We start from the raw sequence: 27,254 nt of genomic DNA on the forward strand, positions 1-27,254 counted from the left end.
TCTTCTCGCTCCTCTCTCCGGCTGCTGTTGTTGCGCAGCAACTTTTTCCACTTCTTGTCCCAGAGGCGCGGCCACCGTTGCTGATAGGTTCGGCCTTGGCCAGCAGCGGGTCTGTCTTGGAGCCGGCCGGGACTGGCTCTCTTGGCCAATGGGGAAGATGAAGCTTCTGGCAGCTTCTCCCAGAAGCCGCCCCTGCGGCCGTCCCGCTACCAAACCCTTGCCACGTGAACCCGATGGAGGTAAGCACATACAATGGGACAGCAGTCAGCAGCCAGATTGAATTAAGTATGTTGTGTCTAGATTAGGACACCACCTCGCCTGTCGTATTCCTTTTCTGTATTCTGTTGATTTGTAGAATCATTTAGCCTAATGTGTGGCTTGCCTAATATATACCTTTTTTTTTGTCCTAGTAAGGGCCAGACATTTACTGTTTAAGATTACAGCACTTGCTCTGAATTTAGGTAAGAAATGGTATTCTTCTAGGATAGTTTCCCAAGGTCACAAATCAGGTTCATGGCCAAACCAATAATAGTAGGACACCTTTCCTTTCATTCCTCTTTTAATTAGGCTAAACAGTGTTGAAATAGCTCTGGACTGATGGTGAAGCCATTTGCTTAGAACATGCAAGCCTGTTGCTATATGGTAGAGGGAGACTTCTTGCTTCACTTAGTGCTTCTGAGATGGCTCTAAATTTTTAGGCTTCTGTGTTTTTTCAAAAAAAATTACACATTTTATAGGCTGTGATCAATTTACTAGTGGATGAGTCTATTAATATATGACAAAGAATAAGGATTTTGCAGTAGAAGCTTTAAAAAAGATTATAGATACTACATTCTCAACTATAAATGTGTGACATAAAGCGGCTTTTGTGCAAAAACAGGTAGAGCATTGCCCTAAATTAAAATTTCTTTGTGATGAAGTATAGTAAGTGTAACACCTTTACTTATATTTGACCTGGTATTGCTTAATATAGGCTTATGATACAAAATGCTGAATAATCAAGAGGAAAAGCAAATTGAGAAGCCTTAATAGTAGTTTGTAGATTTTGTTGTTGTTGTTTGTCAGCATGAACATTTTGCTCTGAAAACAATAATATTAGGCTAGTTAGGATAGAGTTAATAAATGGTAGTAGATAATGTTCCAAGTGTTAGTCAGAAAAACACGTGCATACTATTCAGAATTTGTTTTGTATTGAGAACAATAATATTATAACTCATCTATAGTTTCCATTTTCTTTTTTAAAATGCCGTTACCAAAACAAGTTATTTATAAACAAAACGAACAGAATTCCACTTGCGGGTTTTTTGGTTTTGTCTTTACTACCAAAAATGTACTTTTTTGCTGCCTTTCTAAATGTGCGTTAGTTCTTCAGACCATCTGGAATGGATATAAAAATCTCTTTCTGTACTTTTACTATCAAATAATTGTGAACAACTTTTTAAATGTAATGTGAATAGATTGTCATTAAATCTCCTTCCTAAAGTAGAGCATGCGATCTGTTAAAACTGGAGTGTACCATGATCATCTTCTGTAATGTTTTCCAAGTATGCCCTCAATCCATGACAGAAAGGGAAGCCCAGGTTTAAGGACCGGCAGTTGTGTAGCAGCATGAGTCCAGTAATTAAAGGGAAAGACTTTTAGATAGGCCGAGAAAAAAACTTAAAGATACACTTGAGAGTAAAACAGGCTTTGTTACACTCTTTTTCAAAGTTGCTCAGGTGATTGATGGTATGTATGTAGTCTCAAAAGAAACGTGTCCTTTACTCATGCAGAAAATCTTTCCGTTACGAAGTGCTGTTTTGAGTACTTCAGAAGATTTAAAGAAATTACAGTCTTTATTTTTTTTAATGGATGTTTTATGCTGTTTTATATGTGGTTATTTTCATGATTTAAATATCCATTTGCATAAATGTGAGGATACTCTGTTATTGCTCACAAGAGCGCTCACCTGCATGTCCTTATAAAACAGGCAGGGGTTTTTAGCAGTGACAGTTAAACTGAAAGTCAGAAGTTAATAAATTGATGCGTTCAGAGAAATAGTAGACATGGTAAGGGTGAATGGATTGAGCTTCTGATAAGTACTCAAAAGTTCCTACTACCTGTAAAACAGGGACAGAAAATCTTACTACATCTTGCTATCAGAAGACTTTTTTGAAAGTACTGGGGAGATAAAAAGTGAAAAGGTGGGAGCCTGTATCCTTAACTGGGTTAACCTATTGAAGGGGGTAGGGTAGTTCAGCAGCTAGAAACCCCGTATCTGACAGCGGATAAGGTACGATGAGTCAGACATACCAGCTGGTGGATTTTGGAGGACTGATCGCATCCAGGAGGGACGCGACCACAAACAGCCAAGAGCGGTGACTTCTGGTATAGGGGGGTCTGAGCCTGCCCTTGGCCTTGGTCAGTGTGCTTGCAGCTGGAAACAGGCATGTGTCTTGGGAAAGTGCAGAAGCTTTGGGAGAAGAAAATCTGAAATAATGTAAAATGAGAGGGAATAACATGTAGATTATGAAGTGGTACAGCTTTTTAACAGCAGCGTAGGATAAAGGTGTTGCCTTCTCACTGTAATGAGTATATATACAAGACTAACAGTTCCTGGTGCCTAAAACTGCCTAGTGGAAATTCCCAGGGTAATATTTTTTTATAAATTAATTATGAATACGCATACAAACAGATCAAGAAATGATCTGCTCTTACGTGGTTGTTTTTTGACGAAATTAATACAGGATACACAGTGTATATGTACGTAGCTGATTTAATACAAGCTTTGCAGAAGCATGTAGATCTGTTGTACTCAATGGACCTGTTTGTTTCTAGGGTTCTAGGTGAAATTCTGCTATTAATTCAAGTGGTTTATATCCCCGAAGGTTAAGTTTTTGGTAATAAAACAAAGATTTTATTATTTTTACCTGTTCAGCTTCTGACAAAGTAGAATCTTTAATTAATTTTTCACTATCTTCATGTCATAGCAGCATTACTGCTCAGACTTTCTTGAGTTTTGTAAATAATTTTAAACAGTAAAATCTATTTAAAATGGGCTTTTTATTATTGCTGTTAACAGAGTCCTTAGCGCTTTTTTGTCAGTAAGGCTGCACCTGTTATTTTACTTAGGGTTTAACAAAATTGTATGTTTTTTATTTACTTTTATATCCTTTTGCAGAAACAAATGTTTAAGCAATAACTGAGTTCCTTTTGTAGGCATGTATTAATTGAGATTAAACATAATTGTTTTCAAGTTGCTAAATTAGAGTGAGATATATAGGTAACTTCAAGTTTTACTTGTATTTTAACAGTGAAAGCAAGTTGAATACATTGGTGCAGAAACTTCATGACTTCTTGGCTCACTCATCGGAAGAATCTGAGGACGCAAACTCTCCTCCAGCATCATCTAAAAACAAAACCACAGGTAAAAAGGCATTTTATGTTTTTATTGTCAATGTATGTGTGATTCTACAGTCAAATAACTTTGTGGAGTTATTTCATTACATCGCACTTCACTGGGGCAACTATGAAAAGTCCTAATGTGATTTAAGTGGTGATACCTTAATAAATATACAATAGGCCTTTGATACAATATTTCTTTAAGTCCTGAATCTTCTCTAAATGTGAAAAAAAGCTAATCCTACTGGTAAGTTACCTTCTATGAAACCTGAGACAGCAAACATGCATGTATCGCTGTGCTAGGCGTTCCTTGTTCAGTTTTCCTGGATGTGTAAGGGCAGTATCTTGTTTTTTCTGCTGAAGTAAGGCTTTTGTGGTCCTCGTAGTTGTGGAAGACATTCTGGAGATTATGCTTTCATAATTACTTGAAAAAGATTCCTACATGTAATCTGGAAACATTTTAAAGCAAAATAATACTTCTGAAAAACCTTGAGTCCTGCACTAGGTCAGATTTGGTATTAGAAATTTTTACTCACAAGTTAGAAATGGGTAATGAATTTTGAACACTTTGATTACAGTCATAAAAAGTGAAATTATTTCATAACAGTACTGAGTAAAATCTGTTTCCAAACTTAACGAGGTTAAATCTGTTTCCTGGTTTAACTAGGACTGGATAAAGGCGCAGAACCTTTCAATCTCTGCTGTTTAATGAGCTAAAAGTTGTGCTGAAGTGATAGAGTATAGGAGAATGAGAGTGTGTTGGCTGTATTATGGAGTTTATTTTCAAACTCCTGTTGTCCTAAGTAATAAAATTACATGGGTTTTCTGGCGTGCAGTTGTTATCATTTAAAGTTTTGTCTTGAGAGAGAGTCTGCTGCCATGTGGTGCCAACCTCCTTGTGTCAGCATCAAACTGAACTGTTAACATAGGAAAAAGAAATTATTCATGTGATGCTTCAGCAGAATAATAAACTGTGATGTGGATGCATCTCAAAGTGAAATTTTGCTCGAGGAGCATACTGTGAAAAAAATATTTTCCATTTATCCGATGTAGTTACAAAGTAGAATTTGTTTCCTTGCCTTAAAATACAGATTTACTTTGAAATATGGGTACATTTACTAATTAATAGCAGACATGTTGCAGTGTTGTTTTTGAGATCTCAGATTATTTCTTTAGAAAGAACATATTAAAGTTGAAAAGTCAAGAATTAAACACTTAACTGTTAGGAAACACCAGAATTAACTGTGCAAATTTACTTCCAACTCCCAACTTTCTGTGCATAATGATAGTGTCTTTGGCAACTGTGCTTGGTTTTTTTTTTTTTTTTTTTTAATCCACCGGATGCTCATTCAGTGTACAAGTGATAGACATGCTTGGGGCCAAATCAGGTTTATACAGTAATGGATCTTGTTTTGTTCCAGCGTTTGGAGGATATGTGAACTACTGGGTAGAGTGTTGGGAGAAGGGAGATGATGATGAAGATGGTTAAGTGTGGCTCAAGAGACTTGGAACATGTCCATGCCACACACACAGGTCAATTAAAATATGAAGCAGTTGCTCACTGAGCACTTCGTCTTGTGCATTGCTGTGGAGCTGAACTGTACCATAATGCTTACGTGCTAGGAATGATAAGTAAAGTGGAATTGCACTGATAACTTTCATTCTGGCTTTTCTTAATTTTTGAGTACTTGATTTTACAGCTTTAATAATGTTTCTTTATCCTGTCTGCATTTGAATTGGATGTCTCCTTCCTCTACATTGCATGGGTGCCAGCAGGAGAATCACTGAGAGAATATAAATCCCAGATTTAATACTGTGTTTTTAATGTCAAGACAATGCTTTAACTTCTTACAGATTAAAAAAATGTATTAACTATATTATTCCTGCATATACAGTTGCACTTCCATTTTTTCAGTATTTCTTCACCAATGGGAAGGCTATTTCAGCCTATCAGTGACCTAACTGAAAGTAATTTCTAAGTGATTTCTGTAAAATTTATGCCATAGAGTGGACTGTGTTTTGCTGTGCAACAGTTTGTCTCTGAAAGTCACAGTCATCTCTATTCACACTGGTAAAACATAAACAATGCGATGATGTACAATGTGAAGAACTTTTAATTTTTCTTGCATTTCAATGGGTTCCTTTAATTTCTTTCCATAGGTAAAAGTAGAGAACCTAAAAGCAGTCCAGCTTCAATGGAGAACAATAGAGAAGAGGTAGGAATAAAAATGCTTTTGAATTTTAATTGTGTGACTAGTGCAGAACGGCTGGTATAGAAAATGCTGAGATCACTTTTTTCCTTTACAAGGAATACTTAAATAATATTGTCAGAACCATGCAGTAAATGTCATCATATCTGCTGAATAGAAACAATAGCTGTAAAATATTTTGAAATAAATTTAAAATTAAATTTTAAATTTTTAATGATACTCACTTTGATTTAGGCATATGCAAGCAATCCTATTTCTCCGCCTCCCACCCCTTCTTTATTTTATATTATTGAAATACAGTCATGTACTTGGACAACTTCACTGTCTTTCTGATGCACAGTAATTCCTGGGAAAAATGTCTCTAACAGTTTAGAGAGTTAGGTTTTACTTACCTGAGGTATGCAGTTGCATTTTTGTTAAGAAATGCAAAGTGTGGTTAACTGATTCAAGTTGAGTACATTGCAAAATGAGTTTTTCTTTTTAAAGAAATGTGGTTAATATTTTTATGCTTATTCTGTTCTTTGGCTTATGTGTAAACAGGCTCTTATTTTTGCTTTAAAAGAATTGGTCTCTACCTCGTATTTACACTTACACCCTGTTACTTAGATAATGGTAGGTACTTAGTTGTCCTTTAAGGCAAATATGTTGCCTTTTTTAAAAAAGGAAAAAAGATAGAGATACAGGATCTTTATGAAACAAGAGCACATTTCTTCTATATGGTATGTTACAGACATCAAAGACATTTTTCATGTGGTATGTCTTACTAATATCTACTCTCCTGCTGGAAACATTCTGGTTGACAACATGTTAAGATGTAGAGAAAGCGCAAGTGCCAGTGTCCTGCCTTAGTTTGCCTTTATTGCGGTAAATTCAGGTAGTTATTTGATAGTGCCCAAACATAGTTATGATATGCGTGCACAAACGTCTGAATCAGTTTTCATGTAAAGACAGCCAGCTCTTGCTGGAGCACGAGCCAGATAACAAGTGTCTGCATTCTGCTGGCAATTCTTGGGTGCGTACTAGTGGTAACTCCCTAGTGCCAGCCTTCAAGAGCCCTCTGTGTCTGTATGTCCAAAAAGGGGATGGTTTCTTCACATAGTGTGAAAAGCATGCATGAACCTGCATAAGCACTAAGTGCTGTGAGGAATCCTGGCGAATTGTAAAAAAGGGAAAACGCGCAGGGGTTTATTTTAGGACCCTAATTAGGATCATGATTAGGACCTATGAGCTATCATGAGCCATTCTCAGTCCCTTCTCCAGAAAGCTGAGAGACCTTTCAGGAGGTAGTGCAAGTTGAGGAAATTTTCTCCTTGCAATTCTCAATTTTGTGAAGACTCAGTACTTGAGAGTATGTGCAGTGTTTCTCTCCAAATGCTTCAACTTCTAACAGTGCCCCCTCTTAATTTCTTTTAACATACATGCAATAGGGAGGTTAGTGAGCATTAGTGATGTAGCTTAGAGTTTGCTGACACCTATTTTTAAATCTGTTTTTAAAGGAATAATGATGCCTTGGAGTGTTACTACTGATCTGAAACTGCATAGGTTTAGTTTAATTGAACTGGCATGACTATTGAAATTGTGTCACCTTTTGTTAATGCTTTTCCTGCCCTTTTGTTTTTTGTTTTTTGGTTTTTTTTTTCTGGTAAGAGTTTGTTGTTTTTCTTTCTAAGATGTGTTCTAGTTAATATAAGAAACTGTTTTTGTTGACAGGTCACTTGGTCACAAATGTGTTGATTTTTTTACATTTTTTCTTGGTTTTAGGGCAGTAGTTCTTCAGAAAGAAACAAATCCTTAGGATCATCACGTTCAAAAAGGTTGGTTTTGAAAATAAATAAATTATTTTTTGACATGTGAAACTATAGAAAAGTCGATGCACTATGCCAGATACTTTTAGTATACACCAGTACAAATCCATTAAGTTAACAGAATGCTGGTAAAAAAAATGCCTTATAGTGCACTTAAAATTCAAACCCTCTTTCAGGGTCAAAGGTTAAGATCATAAAGCTTGATTTTTATTAACAAAGACAAAAAGGTTATCCTGTATCTTCAGGACAAACATGTCTATACAGTTCCTTCTATTTCTACATACAGGATTCTTCAAAGAATGTAAATTGGGTCATACAGAAAAAAGACTTTATGTACCTTACTGTTGGGAGACTGTTGGATCAAAATGTGCTGTTAAGTTGTCCTGTCCAGAAACTGCCATTTGCTGTCTCCCTGCTTAATCCTTTTTTGCTCTTTGATTTAAAGAAGTATGGAGTTAACTGTTTACCAACCAGTTTGAGCCTACTGGAGACAATTGTTTTGTGACCTACGTAACAGCAGACTTATTCTAGTAAAACTCCTCCTCATCTTTTGCTCTCAGCTGATGCTCATTCAAGTTATGTCCTTCATGATTTTTTTAAAACCCTAGTATACTGTATAGATAGGTGAGCTCTTCTAAATGCACGATTTCAATAGCTGCCTTCTTACTGCTCTTTAAAAGTGTTGCATATCTCTTTTCACTCTCCTTTTTATCCAAGCTCATTTATTTTATCATGTCTGCTGGAATTAAATAATGTTCTCCATTCTCCCTTTTCAGTTTGTCTTGATTCCGCATTTGCAAGTGTGGTTTTATATTTGGCTTTAATTTCTCCCTCATCTTCTGAATCCAATGTTGTGCTGAACTCTTCTTCATTTATATCATTTTTACAGTCTTGTTTTTTTGCTTCCTGTCTATCACTAAAGGTATTTTCACTCCTACATTTATCATACTGTGCCTGATACTGATGAAAACGGTATCCTGCAGTAGCTCATGTATTGCTTCAGACTACTGAAAACCATGCTTCACGTTCTTTTTTTTCTTTTTCTTTTTTTTGCCTCTCCTTGCCCTGCCATAGTAAATTCATTCATTTTAATGGATTCAGTTCTAAATTATGTTTGTGTGAAATTCTGGCAACTGGTCTTTTCATTCAACAGTCAGCCTTTTCATTTCTTTCTGCATTTCCTTTATTTCCTTGGAAGCATCTTTTCGTACAAGCAGCTTTTTGTCATTAGCTAATATCTGTGTGTTCTCTTTGCGCTGCCTGTTAAACTTGGAATGATGTATAAAATTTCTGAGCAGACATTCACTTTTGTTTCATTCAGGCTTTTTTCCTAAAAGTGTGACTGTCCTACATACCTTCTTAAAACCACATCAAGCCTTGATGTGATAAAAAAAATATATCAAGCCTGTGAAACAAGAAAAACTTTATTAGTATATCATTTTATTTCATGTAGGAGGAGAGAATTCTTGTTCCTAACAACAAAATTAGTCTACAGCTTCTTTATTGCAATAACTCGGAGCATCCCACCTTATAATGTCTTAAATGAATTAAAAAAGAACATAAATTTCCCCAATTAGTGTGGTGTTTTGCTTGCAAAGCGCCAGTCTCGCCTGTATTGCAGTATGTAATGGTCATGGTATGGAGTTTTTTTTCTGTCTATGCAGGAAACCTACAATTGTAACAAAATATGTTGGATCAGATGATGAACAAACCTTGGACGAAACTGTAAATGAAGATATTTCAAATGAAAACTCAGAAAATGATGTTGATATGAAAAGCTTGCCTAAAGGTAGTTCATGTCTGTCTTTGTTTCTGCATTCAGCAAATTGGCCACAATTATGACGCAACATAAATAATTAACTAGAATGCACATGTATTAGTAAAATGCCTGTCTTAGGTCCTATTGCCTTTATATATAAACATACACGCTCATGCACCAACGCACACATGCACCCTGTGCACGCACATTTAAAAGAGGAAACCAAGCACTTTAGTTTTGAACCTGGAATACTTCAGTCTGTGGATACACCAGGATGTGCTGGTGGCTTAATTTCAAAAGTCTACTGATACCTGTATAAAACCAACATGAAACAAGGGAAATACTTTATTTCTGTTCTTTTGTAGAAGTCTCAAACTCTGTCGCTTGCAAGTCTTATTTATTTTACTGTTCTGTCTTTGAGGTTATTAACAATTGTATCAACAAAAGCAAAACTAAATCTGGGGGGGAAATGTCATTACTGGGTCTATTTTTAAGTATCCTTTTAAAACAGTTAATACTATAAGCCTACATCCCACTTTTCTTCACTATAGTGTGAGTTTGATTAATCTCTTGTATTTCTTACCTGTGAAAGTTACAGGAGAAATTGGAGGAACTGTTACTATTTCCTGCCTGAGTAGCAGTATTTGAAGGAGTCACTTTAAAATTATTTTTTCCGAGTGTTAGCTTATTTCCAGTGTCCTCACAACAAGAAGTGTTAAAACTGAGCTCTTACATGGGAAGGATGTTTTTTTATTCACATAATTTTGATTAGTACTCTTCTCTGTTTAAATAAGAAGATAAATTTCTGAATTTAGTTATAGACAGAACAGGTTTTGCTCTGTTGCTTTTTCATTTATTTCATGCTGAAATAAATTGAGATGAGGGAAACTGGATAGAAAGGGGGGAAGAGTGAGAAGAGAGTAGTTATTCTAAGGCTTTTGATAGATTTAAGTGACCTAACCCAAGTCCTTTATTTGTAGCATTGCACTGCAAAGTCCTGTACTACACGCGCCCCGCAGTATGGCAGTCCTGTTCTGCACGTACCACATCAGGGCAGAGAGAGCAGAATTTGCTCCTCATAGCCCAGTCAGTCTTTGGCTTTTGTCCTACAACTGCAAAACAAGATGTAGTTTGAAGTGTGCGGTGGTTATTTTTGTTATGGTTTGGGTTTTATTGAGGTTTTTGTGTTGTTTTTTTTCCCGTGAACATCTGTGCATTCAAGACTTTTTGGAGTTTTAGTCAACAGATGGCACTTTTGTTTTTGTTTGGTTTTGTTTTTTTAAGGTACTATATTGGCTTTTATTATCTCAGATAGTAAAGCACTTTACTTGCAAGAGAGAAACAACAATATGTTTATTTATTTAGAACAGCAATTTAACAAAGTCTGATAGTGAATGCAGCGGTGGTTTAACAAGGTTCGATGGCAAAGTACGCTGGATTATCTACTGCATACAGGACAGGGTCAGAGAAAACTGTCAGGGAGACATGACTCCTCTTGAGTCATGAGGTTCAGAAAGGACCTCCTTGCTCTCTAAACTCCTTCTCGGAGAGGAGTCTAGGTGCAGCTGGATCCAGTCCGAGTCCCAGACTTGGTCAACGGTTTATGTCTGAAGGAATAGATATGCGCAATCAATCCTTTCTATCTCTTAGCTAAGATTTGAAAGTTTAGCATGCTGTTAGTCGCTTACTGAGGATCTTGTTGCAGCAAGGGATCTCTCAAGCTTGAGGAGTAACCTTGAGAGGCATCCCTACTCAAGGGGAGATCCTGGCGTGCAGCCTGCTGTCGTTTCAGGAGAGCTGAAGGGGCTCTGGGCTGTCCCCTATTTGTGGAGTAAGATGATTGACTTAAACTTGCATATTTGCATACCAGCAAGATATCTGGGTCACTGCTCCAGACAGCCCTTGGTCACTGTGTTGCCGTGCATCTCCCCAAAGTCCAACTTAAGCTGGATGTAGTCATCATGACCCCCGCTAGTGGTTATTGCTGGTGCAGGGGGAGCACACCCTCATCTCTCCACGCTCCACCTCATGACTACAGTCAATTTATTTTACCCTCACAGTGTGGTGGTATGGTCACCTCTTGCCTCTGTACCTTAAATATGATGTTGATAGTTGGTGCAGTTACAGATCCATGGTAAGTAGATAGCGAAGTGCTGATACTTGTTATTTGTTAATTCGTGTGTTTTGGGTGGTTGAAGTTGGGTTATTTGTTTTATCATGTACCAAACCTTTATATACAATAAAATTACTAGCAATAGACATACTAAGGATAGAACTGGTAAAATCACAACTGGGTGAAGCATATGATTAAACACTCCTGTTGCTATTGGTGACCATCCAAGAAGAGTTTCCCACCAATGGTGTTCATCCTTCTTCACTCTTTACAAGTCACGGTGTATCTCTCTGTATCATGAAGAACAGTGATTAAAGTTTTGTGTCCATTGTTTTGGATGTGTTCTAGCAGTTGACAGAGGTCATGATGTTGTAGTAGTTTCTTCACCACTGTAAGATTCATTCCAATGGGGGTAATCATTAGATTGTAACAACTGATAAGATGTAACGGGAGCTGAATAATTAAAATCGCATCCCGTAACTTTAGAAGAGTTACAAACACAAATATTTGAGTGATTGCTCATATCTAGAGTAATGTTATCTACAAATACGTAATCACAAAGGGTTCTCATGCGAACACATCCTTTTCCAATATGTACAAGTACAGATTCACGGGTTTCATGGGGATGCATTTCAAAATGACAAACACTTTGTTCAGTGTTAGGACAAATGTCTTGGGCTTTGATAGTGTTACTGTCACAAATAAATACTTGTTGTTCCTGTACAGTACATGCATTAACATCAACAGTTTGCCATTTGTTTCCATTTCGTTGCGCCCATACTCTATGTTCTAATGGATAAGGCATAGCTCCATTGAGATTTGATCCTAACGCAATGGTTGGGTATGTGGTGTATACCGAAGCCTGGTGTTTGGTTAAGACAAAAGCTGTGGCCTTATTGTTGATGGGGTCATAAATCAAATTGACTAAATACCACCAGGATTGGAATTCTTGTTCAAATTTAGTTGCATTATCCCAAATTACCTTTCAAATTTTGATGGGTAAGGTGCCTTCTTCACCTTCTCTTATAATTGCCACTGCCATAGATTGCATTCACAGTTGAGCTTGAGTACAACTAAGAACTAGTGAAACATTATTTTGGGCTGCACCGAGTGCATCCACAATCAGTTGGTGGTCCCTTTCGTTAATTCTTTCCCACTGAGGCACTATATCAAATAAGAGCCATGGGTTAGGTCTCAATGCTAATCGAGAAGATGGCAGTGGGTGTTCTCATTTGTTTAAATCACTTGTTGTGCTCAGTTTATTTATGAGTACTTGGGCATCTATAATATTTAAGACTCAAATCCTGTCCCTATGATACCAGTCACATCTCTCCTTGGTTGTCTTGGAGAGATGAGAGTTTGCTCACGTAACCATGCTAACCATCCTGCATAGGACTTATTTAGGAACGGTGAACAGGTTGGTTTGATTGTAGAGATACTAATTTGCGTCAGTAGTTCTGCTCGTTTAAGAGACCATGATGGATTAAATAACACTCGTTGGCCTGTATTTTTGATCACCTATGGTCCAATTTCAGAAATTTGTGGGGATAGAGTTGTCTTATCCTTTACAGTCAGAGCAGATGTTGTACTAAGCTCAGTAATGTCTATTTTAAATATAAATGATAGTCCCCTGTTACGGTGAGCCCAGAGGCAGACTGCAAAAACAGGTTGTACTAAGGTAAATTCTACCAACAGTCCAGCCTTTCACAGGCACAGAGTTTTGGATCTTTTGCTGTTGGGCTTGATGTAATGTTGTGCACAGAAATCTGAGATGTCTTCTCATGGGTAGACCCACTGATCATCCAGCATCCTATTTTAATTTCTTTCCTTGCTGTTCCCCGAAGTCAGAGAACTTTATCATCAGCTTCATCTTTATCCCAGCTCCATTTGTTTTCTAAGTATATTTCAGTTCCATGCATGACAATGGTGGAAAGCTTTATATCTCCCTTACTAGAGTGTATTCCCGTACTCCTGGTGTACTTAACATGAGCTTGAGACCACAGGTTAGGAGAAGCAGCATTGTTAGGGTTTGGAACAGTAACATGAACACAGCATTTCTGATTGGCATCCTGCAGGGTGCTGTAAGAGAAAACAGAGACTCGTTCTGGTCGGGAGAGTCCAAACAGGTTACCCCATTAAGAAGAAGGAAAAATCCATTGTGCATTTACTTTGTGTTTTGTACCACTACTATTAGTACCTTTCCAGGCAAGTGGGCCATGAGGTTTAGTTAAAGTCAGAGGCACAGTACCTATGGATGGTAGATTGACCATCATAGGCTGTTCTGGCTGTAGTGTATTCTCTTTTCCTAGTAGATGGAGCACTAAGCTCAGTTTTTACAAAGAATGCCCCTTGGTTTACAGGGTTTCCAGTAGGCCCATAACAATTATTTGATTGGAGTGCTTTGGGAAGTCTCATATCCCATTGAACCTCATGTGGTTTGAGATTCCTTTTCAATAGGCCATTAGCTCTTTCTACCATCCCATTCTATTGATGATAGTATGGGATGTGGAATACCTATTTAATTCCCTCTTGTTTTGCCTAATCTCACACTTCCTTACGTGAACAGTGTGAGCCATTATCACTTTGGATAACATCAGGAGTAGGTAGATTTTAGAATGAAAATGATAGCCCTCTGCCAGAGCACTTAGTCACCAGAAACAAGCTGGAGACTACTTCATCCCTGTGAGGATGTATTGATATCCTGTAGAGGATTTGAACTGTCTGATATAATCATATTGCTGCGTAGACCATAGACGTTTTCCCTTCATTGATACGTAGAGGTGGTGCTTTAGCAGGATGATCTGTTGGTAATTTCAGTCTACACTGGGGACGTTCTGTAAGAATAGTTTCACACGTTTTTCTGTTTATAGGCCAGCCTTTACTCTGTGCAGCAAAGTAAAATGCTTTGTCACCTGTGAGACCTAGGTTTTGACGTAACCATTCTCCCCATTGATACCACTCGGGAGTGAAGGTGATGTTCCTAATTTCAGTTATTTAATCTACCTTTTGATTTCACTTTGTGCTGGTTGGTTATTCTTAGCATGAGCCTTTACCGATGCTATCTTGAAAGGTGCGTTTTTGGCTATATCTAATAATAATTGCTAATCTTTGTTTTTCCAAACTGGGGATCTATTTACTTCCCAATTCAGGGTTTCCCATTGACAGAGCCACTGTATGGCACCAGCCCACATAGCATGAGTCTACATATATCCTTTTTTCTCCATTCTGTGCTGCCAAAACAACTGCTTTTATTTCCTCTGCTTGTGCACTGCCTTCACCTTCCTCTATTACTTGTTTGCCAGTGCTAATACCTAATACAATGGCCTTATATTGCCATTTACCTTTTTTGCTGAAGCATCTGTAAACCACACGTTTTCTGTTGGCATACCTTTGGTGAGGGGCAGTGGATCCCAAATGGGTGAAGGTTTAAAAGGCAGTTGTAATGCTAAAGGATCTGTGTTTATGGGCATCTGCAATTTGGAAACCTTAGTGTTGTCTTTCAGTTAATTGTATGTTTTCTGCAACTCCTGTTAGGTAGGCATACTGTTTTCTTATATTGGGTTTTTGTGCAACTCCTTCTGGGGGAGCAGTCCCCTTTAGGGTTCCATCTATTAAATTAAATGGTCCTCTAGTTTTCACAGGTTGTTCCTGATGTATTTTCACAACTTGTTTAACTGCTCGGACTAAGGAGGAAAGTCCCTTTTCCTATGCAGAATATCGTTGTTCAGTTTCTTCAAATGCGGTTGAGCTAAACAATAAAGGCCTTTTTGGCCCATCGGGGCCAATTTGGAACAGGTTACACTAAGTAGCGTGTTCAGTGAAACCCCGTTTGCCTATAATAGGGTCGCAGAGGTGTACTGGTCACAGTGACTGATAGGTTTTTAATTCTAGTTCTAATTAAAGAGTTCAGTTTTGACTGCCTCTTCATGCTCTAATTTCCACTCCCAGGGTTTGCCTTTCTGTAAGAGTGAGTGTAATGGATGGGAAAAGGTAGAAAATCAAGTTACATGCTTCCTCCAATATCCTAAAGTTCCCATTAATTGTTGTAACTATGTCCTTGATTGGGGCATTTGCAGCTCTTCAGTTTTTCTTAAGGTAGCTGGAGGAATCACTGCATGGCCCACTATCCACCAAGTACCTAAAAGCTTTACTTGGTCCCTGACGTTTTCTAGGTGGACTCTCAGTTTCTGCTTTATTTAGTGCTTGCCACACTGCCACTGCTGCTTCCCCCACCATCTCAGAGGAGGTTCTTCCAATCCAAGTATCATCTACCTATTGCTATGGTTTCACATCTTGAGGAAGTGAGACTGTCTGTAGAAGTTCAGCAAGTGCGGCATGAGCATTTGTGGTGAATGTTTATACCCCTGTGGGAGTCTGTTAAAGGTATATTGTGTTCCCTCCCGACTGAAAGCAAACTTCTCTTTATCCTCCTCCTTCAAGGGAACCAACCATGAAGAACATACCTTCTACATCTAGCGTGGCCATCCACGGGTGCGCAGCTGCTTGCAAAGTAGCTGTGAGATTTGCCATGTTCAGTACAGCAGCCGTCAGTGGGGCTGTATTAGCATTTAGAGGCTAATAATCAATTGTTAAATGCCAGTTCCTGTCCAATTTCTGAACTGGCCAGACTGGTGAGTTATACAGGGAGTGGGTTATGGAGATAATTTGTCATTTCTCCAAATCAACTATGACTTCAGAAATTCTATTTTTGTGTCTCTGCAGAAATCTGATATTGTGGTATGTTAGTAATTTTTGAATCAGGGAGTGCAGGGGCTGCGCGAAGTACACGCACTCTAGCTTCCCTATTTCTACCAGGATTGGAATTCATGTTTGAGCCGAAGAACCACACTGCCATTTGGCAGGCACCAGGTTTGCCCTTTTAAAACATCGAAACCTAAAGTATTTTCACGATGTTCTTTAATTGCAAAGCGAGCATACCACGTGTTTCTCGCCCAGGAGCCATAATTTGACTTTGGCAGTTTGACACACAACACTGTTCACACTGGTAATCTTAACTCTCCGCTGTCCAGATGGTACGCCCAGGTTCTCAGCATCTTGTTGTGTTAGTATTGAAATTTGTGCTCCCATATCTATTTAAAACTTCAGCAATTGTCCATGAGGACTAACTGGAATTAAAATGTATGGGCCATCATATTTATCCACTGGTAAGCCTCCACTTTCCAGACAGGCAGGCCCAGTTGCCTTCTGGACACTACTTGGTTTTTTGGCATCATGCCCTGTAATTCTTCCCTAAGGGGGAGGAAGGGGTTGTCTCTTTTTCTAGGGACTGGTGCTAGAGGAGTTGATACATGCTTCTCGCTTTCACTGTTACCTCAGTTTCTGACAGGGCTCTGGGAATGCCTAAGGCTAACACATTCCTCCATAATTAGGTGCTCTTCCAAGGTCTTCCCAGTTACACCGATTGTCAGGAGCCCATGGTCCTGAGAAGCTGGGACTAGGATTCGCTCTGTGCCTCCGTAAATAATCAGTGATGCTACTTGCCATCCTGCTGACTATGCCAATTTGTTGCAGATAGTGATTGCACTTCACTTGCCAGACAGAAGCAACAGTATGTTTACTGATAAAAAACAGCAATTTAACAAAGTCTGATAGTGAATGCAGCGGTGGTTTAACAAGGTTCGATGGCAAAGTACGCTGGATTATCTACTGCATACAGGACAGGGTCAGAGAAAACTGTCAGGGAGACATGACTCCTCTTGAGTCATGAGGTTCAGAAAGGACCTCCTTGCTCTCTAAACTCCTTCTCGGAGAGGAGTCTAGGTGCAGCAGGATCCAGTCCGAGTCCCAGACTTGGTCAGCGGTTTATGTCTAAAGGATTAGATATGCGCAATCAATCCTTTCTATCTCTTAGCTAAGATTTGAAAGTTTAGCATGCTGTTAGTCGCTTACTGAGGATCTTGTTGCAGCAAGGGATCTCTCAAGCTCGAGGAGTAACCTTGAGAGGCATCCCTACTCAAGGGGAGATCCTGGCGTGCAGCCTGCTGTCGTTTCAGGAGAGCTGAAGGGGCTCTGGGCTGTCCTCTATTTGTGGAGTAAGATGATTGACTTAAACTTGCATATTTGCATACCAGCAAGATGTCTGGGTCACTGCTCCAGACAGCCCTTGGTCACTGTGTTGCCGTGCATCTCCCCAAAGTCCAACTTAAGCTGGATGTAGTCATCATGACCCCCGCTAGTGGTTATTGCTGGTGCAGGGGGTGGGGGGAGCACACCACCACATTTTATTTAAACAGGACTTTTGCACTTCATTTGGATGTGTAATGGTTTCCAATTTCTAAATAAAATTATTCTAGGTACAGTGGTTGTACAGCCTGAGCCAGTGCTGAATGAAGACAAAGATGATTTTAAAGGGCCTGAATTTAGAAGCAGAAATACTGTTAAAATGAAACCTGAAGCTCCCAAAAAGCGTGGAGGTAAATACAATTTAAAACATTTATTAAAACGGGAAATGTGCTTGTGCATACATATCGGCTCATGCATGATTTTAATCACATTTTGAGCATTGACGTTTTCTCTAAATTATTAATCTTTGAAAGTCAGTTCCATTCTATTCATGCAAGATGTCCTATTCAGCCTATAGGAATGTTTTTTCCATTTGTGTTTATAACAATTTTACAGGACGTCCAACAGAAATCTTCAGGGGTATAGTGTTAACAAGATAGGACTCTTCTGCTTGAATTCAGTGGTCTGTGTCTACATCCCCATGACAATTCATGTGACCTGCCCTTCCAGTCTTTTTTTTTTTTTTTCCCCCCATCCCTGGAGAATTTGCAGGCCTTCCCTTGTGTGTCTGGACTGGTTACTCATATACTGGTGCCTGACATAAGAGAATAGTTCTGGAAGGGGCATCAAGAGTTTCTTTAAGCCATACCTTTATCCAGGGCACACTCAGCTGTATCTGTGGCACTACTGATGATTTTGGCTTCATTTTAAAGCTATCCAGTAGCTGTGTTAAGCTCCTGTCAACTTTCAGGGAAATTGGAATAGGTAGTGCCTTCTCCTGCGTTGTTCCCGTTTTCAGACCAGGAAAGGTAGCCAGGTCAGGGACATGACTGCAGTCTACCTCAAGAGCAGCTGGATCAAAACAGTTTTATTTTGTGTCATGCACGGAAGAGGTAGTGCAGATCCATTTATTCTACACCTGTGTACAGCAAGTGTAGTTTACATGAAATGCTACTTACCTTTCCCTTGCTACTAGATTGAGGTGCCTAGCCTGTGCATGTATAAAGTTAAGCATTACTGGTTGAGCAGGTAAAGTGTGTAGTTCCAGCTACTTGAGATCCTGAATTCTATGGACAGTGAAAGTAAATAGTAACAATTAAATAACAAAGTCAGTCTATCTTGTTGTTTGCAGAGTGCATCTTTGCATTTTCATTAGGAGTTATATGTCCTGTTTATATTAGAAATAGTGGTAGCAATAGAACTCTTGCCTTTCTAGCATCCAAATGCTCTTATCCAAGACTGTGAGAGGCATTGTGACAGTCTTTATGTTTTGTGTCTGCAGAATGGTTATGATTGTATTTTTTCTAATAAACTCGTAGTTAGGAATGTTTTTTAAGTAAGTATTTTTTCGGTATTAATGAATTAGTAGTTGCTTAATTTCTTTGGATTATCATCATTTGTAGTAGTAACATGCTTTACAAAGGTTTGCCTCATAAATTACCCTTTTTATTTCTGGTGCCAACTTGCAGATTTTAGGAAGGAGGCAGTAGTGCTTCCCCTTAAAGTTGTAGAGAAGGGGGAAGTGGCTTGGGACTTGACAGTGAATAGCTTGTTCTCCTTCGGTTGGCCGTTACCCTCTGTGATTCTTATACCCATTTAAGGCCTGTGATGTTTGACAAAGCCTGGGTAGGCTTCTGTGCTGCTTGGTACAATAGAATGGGGTATTCTTTTCCAAGTAGCATGATAGGATGGATGCGTTTATTTGAGGTTTACCAGCAGGTGTTTGAACTGTTTTTGAGGTCATAAGAAGTGCTTTGCAAGTCCATGAGCTGTGCAGTATGTGCAATCATGCATGCATTGAAGGTGAAAACAATTAATCTTGTATTCAAAATTTCAGACCTGCTATTTTCACTGAATTGTAAGGCTGTATTAGTTGTTCTTACTGGCCTGTAAGCTATCGAGATTGTGCTTCAGTAGCAAATTGCTAGTAGCTTGTATTGTGTCTTGAAAACGTTCATGCAGTTCCTTAACATTGTGGTGTTGGTACTTGGTTCTAATTCTGTGGTAGTGATCATTTAAAATAAAAAATAATTTAAAAAATACATAGTCTGTACTCAGGCTATAATAATTGTTAACCATTTGAGTTAATTTCCTTATACTATTTACTGAACATGACAGCAAAGGACAGGTCACAGTTAAGTGATCCCATATCAAACCTCTATTTGCTTGACCCTAAATTAGGTTTTTGAAAGTGTATGAACTGAATGCATGAGCTTTCACAAATTATTTTCCTTTTTCTTGAAAGCATAATTGCTGTTAAAAACAACGGTCTCATAATATTTGTTAGTCAGTTTAACAGCCAGCTAATAGCGAGCCTCCCAACCCCAAGTTGACCGCCTTTCAACGTGAATTGGGGGATTGACATTAAAGAAACACTTTCTTGACCAAATGGAGATACAGCAGCAGTGTGGTACACAAACTGTGGGAGCAATCAGCAAGATGGTGAGAACATATGTATTATAGCAAAATTGTAGTTTCAAAAAAACCCAAACAAATAATGAAAACCCACCATCAAGAAGGGAACAAAAAGTGAAAAAAATATTTTTTGGGCACTATTATAAACTATTTCATGCATCTTCTGTAATGGTCTCCCATATTTTTCTTTGAGAAACTAAAACTGTATGTGAAAAAAATACCATAATACAAACATGTTCATAAAATACCATTTTAATTCACAGATTAAATGAAGAAGGTTGTACAGAATATCAGGGCTGCTTTGAAAGAGTTTTAGTGATGACTCTTATTTCGGTGTGTTCTCATGAAGTGACGAGTTAATCCAAATTAAATCTCTCAAAGCAAAAAAATTGTATCTTGGCCCCAAGTGGAGTATAGAAGTTAGAGGAAAATTCTTTCAGTCTTTAGATGGCGAGCGGTTACAGAAAGATTTCTGTAATGCTGGGTGGTAAAGTAATAAAGGCATATGAAAAAGCTAACAGGCCAAAATACTGTAAGACAATGAAATAGGTATATACAGATTTCTTTAAAAAAAAAATGAAAACAATTAATGTGTGGTTTATAATCCTCTCTATAGAGGAAGGACTACATGGAATTGTAAGCTGTACAGCTTGTGGGCAACAGGTGAACCATTTTCAAAAGGATTCAATCTATAGACATCCTACACTGAAAGTTCTTATTTGTAAGGTATGTGGTAAACAGTTCTACAGTTTGTACTGTTTGTTTTTGTTTGTAATAATGTCATATTAGTTGATTTGGGTGGGATTATTGTGGGAGTAGTTCTTGTTTATTAGCCAATAAACTTTTCAGTCATTAATCATTTTCATGTTACAATTAAGGAAAATAAAAGCAGAAAACAAAAAGGCAAATACAGCTTACAAATTTATATTCCTGATTTCTCACACTCTAGTTAAACTCATTGTGGTTTCATTGTAATTTATTTTCACAGTTTTTAAGGCTATAATTTTAGTTAATTTTTTTAATGTTAAATGATCTATCTGAAATTTCTGCCTACTGATAATGTATTATAAGAGCAGATTCAATTCTGGGTCTCCTGGTACAGCATTGTATGTAAAACAACGTCAAAATAAGAAGCGGAAAAGTAGCTTTTAAGCCATCTCGGTTTCGCTTGTGTGCAGCTCCTGGCCTGTTTTAATTTGTGGCAGCCTCTGTAATGATGGTCTAGTCCATAGCCCAAAACCAGCACCTGGGTCTTCAGCTACATGGTTTCATGGTGGCTTCAGTTAGGCCCTAAGCTGCCTGCAATGGGAAGAGGTGGGGAACAGGGGAGGAAGGAAACATCCCTACCTCCCGTTTTGGAGACCTCTTTTAATTTTCAAAGACATATATATAGATACCTCTCTTGCATATCTCTACAGTTGTAGAGATTCTGTATTTATAAAGGTATCTCTAAACAGAGAGAGATACAGATCTGTGTTATGATGCACATTTAGCATTCCCCTTCTCTTCCTTCTGCTTCTCCCCCAATTCCCAATTAATGTTACATATTCAGCTGATGTACTATCTCAGACATGTCCATCTAGTCTAATGTTCTGGCTCATTTCTTCCATTCATTCTGGCTTGTTTCTTTTATGAAATGTGCTTTAGAAAAATCAGCTTACAAGGCGACTGTTTTCAATCTTCGCTGGAATCCTAACTCTTGTTCCGAGCCGTGAAAATCCTTAACATGTAGCTCTACATGTTCTTGCAATGCATGCAAGTTATCTGGTTCATTTTTGAAACTTGTTTAGGGTGTTGGGTTCAATAGCAGCTCTTGACTGTGAGCTCTGCTAGATAATTACATCACATGTTGTTTCCCGTAAATTTTCTGTATCTTTACTTAACTGAACATGGCCTCACATTAATGTGAGAGAGGAATGAAAGTCCCTGATCTGCATACCTCATGTCTGACATTGTTTCCTGTGCCTAGTTCTTTTCTTGTTTTTCTCTTGCTTAGGTATACAGTCCCAGACTTAGAAGCTGTTTTCCTTTGACTATAAATGTTCTGTCAAGTGTCTAAACATCATCTTTTACTGTTTGTTTCTTTTTGTTATTGTTGGTTTAGTTTAGTTAACAGGTTTAGTTTAGTTAAACAGTTTATCTGCTCCAGATAAAGGGGCGTCATCATTTTAAATTCAGGAGCTGAAGCCTCTTCTGGATTCTGAATTCACTGGATAAAAGGACAGAATTTAGCCAAAAACTTGTATTAATCCCTATTCAAAATAGGGCTTCAAGTCTGGGAGAACTTTCTTTACTAGCAACTGGAAAAAAAACCCCACGCCTTCAAAATTTGGTTTAAAGAATTCAGCAACTAAAGCTACTGCTACTACAAGCTGAGTTGTGTGTATTTCTTTCTTACTATTACCAATTTTTCAATAAAAGTGCTTAGTTTGCATCAGAGAATAGAAGTCTTGGATGTTAACATCAGGACAAATACCGAAGACCTTTTTATTTAAAGCCATATGGGATCGATTGCTAACATAAGGAGTGTACAGCTGAAAATTTGCATCGGGGAAGATGTGGTATTGATTTACGTAGGAAATACATGGAAAAATCCTGCAGATTTGAAGAGAAATGTTCAGCTGATGTTCTAAAATATGCAAATATGCAGCCATCAAACAAAAGCCTATTTAATTTTTAAATAAACCTTGAGCCATCTAAATAAGAAGTCATGGTTTAGGACCTGTTGTGTGTATTGAAGATATTTTTTAGATAACCGCAAATATAAAAGGGTTAGAATGCTGAAGACCTTGCACCTGCCGCTTTTAATGGCTTGCTTCTAATACACGCTGAAACTGTATGAATTACTGAAGTCCAGTTGAGATTTAATAAAAAAATTCCTTGTCCTGTCTCTTTCTTTACAGACTTGCTACAAGTACTACATGAGCGATGACATTAGCCGTGATTCAGATGGAATGGATGAACAGTGTAGGTAAGTGTACAAAAACTAAAATAACACCTACAGTTCTTCTGGATTGGTTTGGGTTTTTTTCTTGCAATAATGAAATTACTGACAGGTAAAAACCAGTACATAAGAGGTTAATTAACAATTGTTTCTCACCAAGAAATGCTCAACCCCAGGGATTTTGTAAATATTTGATTGTTATTTTAGTAATTAACAAAAATATTTTGTAAAGACATCCAATAGCAAAGACTTGTAAGACATCACTTTTTTAACTAAGTAGCGTGCCACCTTACAAATACTTGAAAGGTAGGGAAGAATCTGGCATTCTAAACCTCGCAAGCCACAGAAACTTACTTTTCCAGATGCATCTCCCACTTTTGAAATATTGAAGTACTTCTCTGTCCTTATGTCAAATATCTAAATGTCTAATCCAGTCAAATTGTGAAGTCTGTGATGCCTATGAGCTTACTTTTCAGACATTTTTCAGGTCTTCATCAAACACTATGCAATCTAGACATAGATCAAAACCCATATATTTTATTTTCATATGCAGCTGCAGTTGTAATATACTAGTTAAGGCTAGAAAGACTTAAGCTAATTAATTTTGCTGTAAAATAAAAGAAAGCATTATTATTATCATTCTTTTTTAATTCTCAGAAGAAACATAGAAAAGAAAAATTCAATTAATTTTTTTCTCTTATTTAAAATTGATGCTGAAATTGTGTTTGGATATTACTGACCATTTCAGCTTTGTGAACTATTAATCTAGTTCTGTAATTTTCTGACTTTGCAATTCCCAATTGAGTGCTTTTCGGTCATGCTTTTAGTAATGTTTTCAATTAATTAATACTTGTTTATCACCTGAATTTTTAAAATGCAAATTCTTTATCAAATAGTGACAAATATGTAAACTTCTCAAATTTGTCACCTTGTTGATATAGAGATAAGGCTCTTACATTTCTTATGTCTCATTTCAGGTGGTGTGCTGAAGGTGGAAATTTGATTTGCTGTGACTTTTGCCATAACGCCTTCTGTAAAAAGTGCATTTTGCGCAACCTGGGTCGAAAGGAGCTATCGACTATACTGGATGAAAATAACCAGTGGCACTGCTATATTTGCCATCCAGAGCCTTTGTTGGACTTGGTCACTGCATGTGACAGTGTCTTTGAAAATTTAGAACAGTTACTGCAACAAAACAAAAAAAAGATCAAAGTTGAAAGTGAAAAAAGTAAAATATATGACCATACAGTCAAGTTTTCTCCAAAGAGAAATAATTCAAATTGTAATGGGGAAGAAAAAAAATTAGACGATTCATATTCAGGTTCACTAACATATTCTTATAAAGCACTAATGGTGCCAAAAGACTTGCTTAAGAAAACAAAAAAGCTGGTTGAAACTACAGCAAATCTGAATTCTAGCTTTGTAAGCTTTTTGAAAAATGCTGCAGAAAATGTAGAAATAAGCCCAACTGTGCAACTTTGTCAGCTAAAAGCTTTTAAATCTGTGTTGAGTGACATGAAAAAAGCTCATCTGGCACTAGAAGAAGGTCTGAACCTGGAGATACAAGCTTTGAATGTTAAAATGAAAGATAAAAATACCAAAGAGAAAAAAACTGATGTTAGATCAGAAAAAAATGAGGTGAACAAAGATGAAGGAAAGGAACATGTGGCATTAAAAGAGGATGACACTGTAAAGACACAGAAAAAAGTTGTATCTGAACAGCCTGACGGTGAGCCCATGGATCAAAGTGTTCCAACAATGGAACAAACGGATAACAAGCGTACTTCTGGTGAAGATAAAAGGTCCGGCAGAAATGACGAACCTCAGTATGAACCTAATAGTACAGAGGCTTTAGACATGGACATAGTATCCATTCCCTCATCTGTTCCTGAAGATATTTTTGAGACTCTAGAATCTGCTATGGAGATTCAGATTACATCAGACGAGCAAGACAATGGAAATACAGGAACAGATAATGAGACTCTAAATTCAAATACAAAGCTGAACACTCCTGTGAAAGATAGCAAAGGTGGTACTAAGTTAAAATTATCAGCTAAAGGAACAAAAGAATTGATTGTAAAATTGACTCCTGTTTCCCTTTCAGAGTCTACAGTTAAAGCTGAGGATCAAGACAGCAATCTAGAAAAGGGAAGTAAGGATGTTGATGTAATACCTAGAGCAGAAAACTGTGATTCTGTAAAACAGAATCATAATGCTGGCAGTGAACCTTCCGTAGAAAACGAAACTGTCTCAGTTGTAGAGGAATCTGATCTCAGGAGATCACCACGTGTGAAGACCACGCCTCTGAGGCGCCAAACAGACATCAGTCCTTTAACATCAAATTCAGAAGAAGATAGCAATGACACGTCTAATGAAAAACGTAAGAGAAACTCATCAAAACAACCAAGGAGGAAAAATGATAAAAGAAATTCTTCTGACAGTACTGTTGATGGTCCTAGCCCTAATAAACTTTCTAAATCAAAAAAGCCATATGTATTAGACCATAGCTCGGATTCTGATGAGATGCCAGCTGTTCTTAAAGAAGTAGCTATGATGAGTCACAGTTCTTCAGATATTGATAGCAATAGTGAAGCACCAACAAATGATCAGAACACTTTAAATTTTCTAAAGAATCAACCAGTAAAGGATGAAAACGGAAAACGAAAACGAAAAAGTTCCAGTTCTGGTTCAGATTTAGATGCTAAAAGAGGCAAATCAGCAAAAAATTCCGCTACTGCTAAAAAGAAACGACAGAACTATTCAGATTCTTCAAACTATGATTCTGAGTTAGAAAAAGAAATAAAAATACTGAGTAAAATTGAGTCTGCAAAAAAAGCCAAGAAAAAATACTCACGAAAAGAAGATAGTTATGATTCCTCTGAAGAAGAGCAGAGGAAAAAAGTAAGTAGTAACAGAAAGGTAAATTTGAAGAAACAGAGAGAGAAATCTTCTGAAGATGATGATGCTGAAAAGTCTTCCCCGGAGAAGGAGATTAATCATTCTTCTAAAGATAAAAAAACTGGTAAGGGATCAGCTGCCAAGGAAAGGATGAACAGAGACTTGAAAGAAAAAACTGTAAAGGGAAAGCATGATGAGTCTTCTGATGTTGAGAAGCCTTTACTGGAGAAAGAGGAGAGTAGTCCTAAAGGTGTAAAGCTAATTGATGTTAAGAAGAGCAAGGATTTGAAAAAGAAAAAGGCACAGGAAGGTTCTTCTTCAGAGGGTACTGAGAAATCTGTAAAGAAAGAGCATGATTTTGATTCTTCAAAAGACAGATTCAAGAATAAAAAAGGATCAGAAAGCAAAGTGAAGAAATCTGAAAAATTGAAAAAGAAAAGTTACAAGAAAGAACAAGATGATTCTTCTTCTGATGTTGAAAAGTCATCTCTAGAGAAAGGAAGTTGCAATTCTTCTGAAAATGACAAAACTAAAAATGAACCAGTGTTTAAAGAAAAGAAAAGGAGGAATTTGAGAGAGAGAGTATCTAAAAGAGTGCAGCTTGATTTATCCTCTGATGCTGAGAAATCTCCCCTGAAAGAGGAGAGTTCTTCTGAAGATGCTGTGCAGAGTAAAAACCAAACTGAAACTAAAGAAAAGAAAAAAATAAGTCACAAAAAGAAAATTCCCAAGAAAGAACAAAACGACTCCCTGTCCTCTTCTGATGAGGAGTCTTATGAAGACAGTAAGAAAAAGATGAAAAGGGGGTCAATGAAAGAAAGTAAAAAAAGTAACTTAAAAAAGAAAGTGTCAAAAAAGAAGGTGGTTGTCACTTCCTCTTCCTCATCTGATAAGGAAGAAAGTGATGAACATCATTCAACAGGTGATGGAAGCAGCGATGAGCAGAAAATTATGCCAGTGACTGAAAACTTAATGCTGTCTGCTGGTACAGGATTTTGTCAGTCATCAGGTGTGCAAAAGATACTCATCTACACATATTACAAATCTCCTCTCGTAGTATATTAATAAGATTTGGGTAACATTTAATAATCTAGAATTGAAAATATTTGAAGTAGGTAATTACACATTTAAAAGTTTGCAGCCAGTTTAGGTTTTCTGATGCTGATTTGGAAGCACCCATTTCAATTTGTGCAGCTTGTCACTTGGGGGAGAAAAAGGATGTCACTGTAAATGGAGGGGCTTGAGAAGCTCTAGTCTGTAATTCCAGCAGGTGTTTCCTTGCAAGCACAACTTTCAAAAGCCTGTTCCTCTCTTTGGCTGCCCAGGTGCTATTTAGCAGAAACTGGCTTTGAGCAGTAGGTATCTAGTGAACTCAAATTTGTCAGCTCACGGTTATGCACGAGAGATACCACAAGTCTTCAGAATCATTGTAGTATACATTTTAAAAATCAAGCAGATGATCTTTGTGCCTCAAGAGACCCATGTA

At 37.7% G+C, this 27,254-nt stretch overlaps 1 protein-coding gene across 1 annotated transcript in view; it reads left to right on the forward strand.

Moving 5' to 3' along the window:
• Positions 1-3,297: 3,297 nt before the first annotated feature.
• ATRX (alpha thalassemia/mental retardation syndrome X-linked) overlaps positions 3,298-27,254 on the forward strand; it is a 70,052-nt gene continuing 46,095 nt past the window's right edge. Inside the window, exons 1-8 of the mRNA XM_010285902.1 lie at positions 3,298-3,455; positions 5,567-5,597; positions 7,353-7,405; positions 9,061-9,185; positions 17,583-17,702; positions 20,543-20,652; positions 22,830-22,897; positions 23,848-26,777. Of these exons, the coding sequence (XP_010284204.1) occupies positions 5,577-5,597; positions 7,353-7,405; positions 9,061-9,185; positions 17,583-17,702; positions 20,543-20,652; positions 22,830-22,897; positions 23,848-26,777 (3,427 nt within the window). The 5' untranslated portion in view covers positions 3,298-3,455; positions 5,567-5,576. The remainder of the gene's footprint in view (positions 3,456-5,566; positions 5,598-7,352; positions 7,406-9,060; positions 9,186-17,582; positions 17,703-20,542; positions 20,653-22,829; positions 22,898-23,847; positions 26,778-27,254) is intronic.

This window comes from Phaethon lepturus, unplaced genomic scaffold (genome assembly GCF_000687285.1).
Source record: "Phaethon lepturus isolate BGI_N335 unplaced genomic scaffold, ASM68728v1 scaffold13214, whole genome shotgun sequence".
NCBI lineage: Eukaryota > Metazoa > Chordata > Aves > Phaethontiformes > Phaethontidae > Phaethon > Phaethon lepturus.